This window comes from Chrysochloris asiatica, unplaced genomic scaffold (assembly GCF_000296735.1).
Source record: "Chrysochloris asiatica unplaced genomic scaffold, ChrAsi1.0 scaffold00014, whole genome shotgun sequence".
NCBI lineage: Eukaryota > Metazoa > Chordata > Mammalia > Afrosoricida > Chrysochloridae > Chrysochloris > Chrysochloris asiatica.
Window position 1 is genome coordinate 19,019,637 of NW_006408532.1, and position 1,184 is coordinate 19,020,820.

The 1,184-nt window shown below is 38.7% G+C and overlaps 1 protein-coding gene across 1 annotated transcript in view; it reads left to right on the plus strand.

Annotated features, from left to right (window-relative positions):
* Positions 1–576: 576 nt before the first annotated feature.
* ANXA1 (annexin A1) overlaps positions 577–1,184 on the plus strand; it is a 12,741-nt gene continuing 12,133 nt past the window's right edge. Inside the window, exons 1-2 of the mRNA XM_006834922.1 lie at positions 577–646; positions 734–842. Of these exons, the coding sequence (XP_006834985.1) occupies positions 581–646; positions 734–842 (175 nt within the window). The 5' untranslated portion in view covers positions 577–580. The remainder of the gene's footprint in view (positions 647–733; positions 843–1,184) is intronic.

Here is a 1,184-nt window from a genome sequence, read left to right on the forward strand (position 1 = left end):
TAACAAGTTTCCTCAGCCCTTGTGTATGTTCCCACAGAGAGCACACAATGACACAATGTGTCCATTGTTTGTGTGCCCTCAGTGCTTGATATATAGTGGGTGTACCATAAATTCAGAACTGAATGGATCATTAGTTCTACACTCCAGTTTATATTCTTAGGTGTATAGCAACCAACTGACCCCTAAGGGTTAGGGCTGAAAATGACAAGAGTTAGAATTCTGAGTAGAGTATAAAAATCCCCTTTTGAAAAAACAAACAAAAGCACATAAAAACCACCAGCAACCCAAACAAAAATATTTTTCTTGTAGCATTACCTTATGGCCCTAAGAGTGCCCTGGAAAGCAAGAACCTGGCTTCTCTAAAGGCAGTTTAGTGCTTGGTTGTTAACAAAGGGTCAGCATTTCAAAGCCATGGAAAAAAGTTGTGGCAATCTGTTTCTGTAAAGATTACAGCTTTGAAAACCCTTTAGGGAAGCTCTACTCTGTCCAATAGGGAAGCTATGAATTGGAATTAACTTGACTGACAACAAGTTTGTGTTTTGGTAAAGAATCTTTTTCCCCCAACAGGTATTCTTTAACAATGGCGATGGTATCCGAATTCCTCAAACAGGCCTGGTTTATTGACAATGAAGAGCAGGAATATGTTGTAAGTAAAGTGACAAAAAATTACAATATTAAAATCCAAACTAATATTGAGTGAGTAGACATTAATGCATTTCTCTCTCATCCATAGAAAACTGTGAAAGGATCCAAAGGTGGGCCGGGATCAGCAGTGTACCCCTACCCAAGCTTCAATCCATCCTCAGATGTTGAAGCCTTGCACAAAGCAATAACAGTTAAAGGTAATGAAAACCGTGCCTGCTGACGTTTCACAATAGATACTGGAATGGCTATTGAAACACATATGTACAGTAGATAGAATCATTCATTTGATGCTAAATGATTTCTCTGCTAAAAGAAGATGTATTTCCTTTCTCAACAGGTAGGGCTATCCTTATAAGCTCGTTTTTAGCAGAACCTCAATGTTGAAATCAACACTTCTACTCACATTTAGGGTTTGACTAGGATCAAACTCTGCAGCACTGAGAGCAGGAACAATTGCCTTCTTCTGTCTCAGTCCAATGAATGGCATGCAATTCTGGTCCATTTTCTGCCATTTTGCATAGTTGTAAATTTTCTAGGTT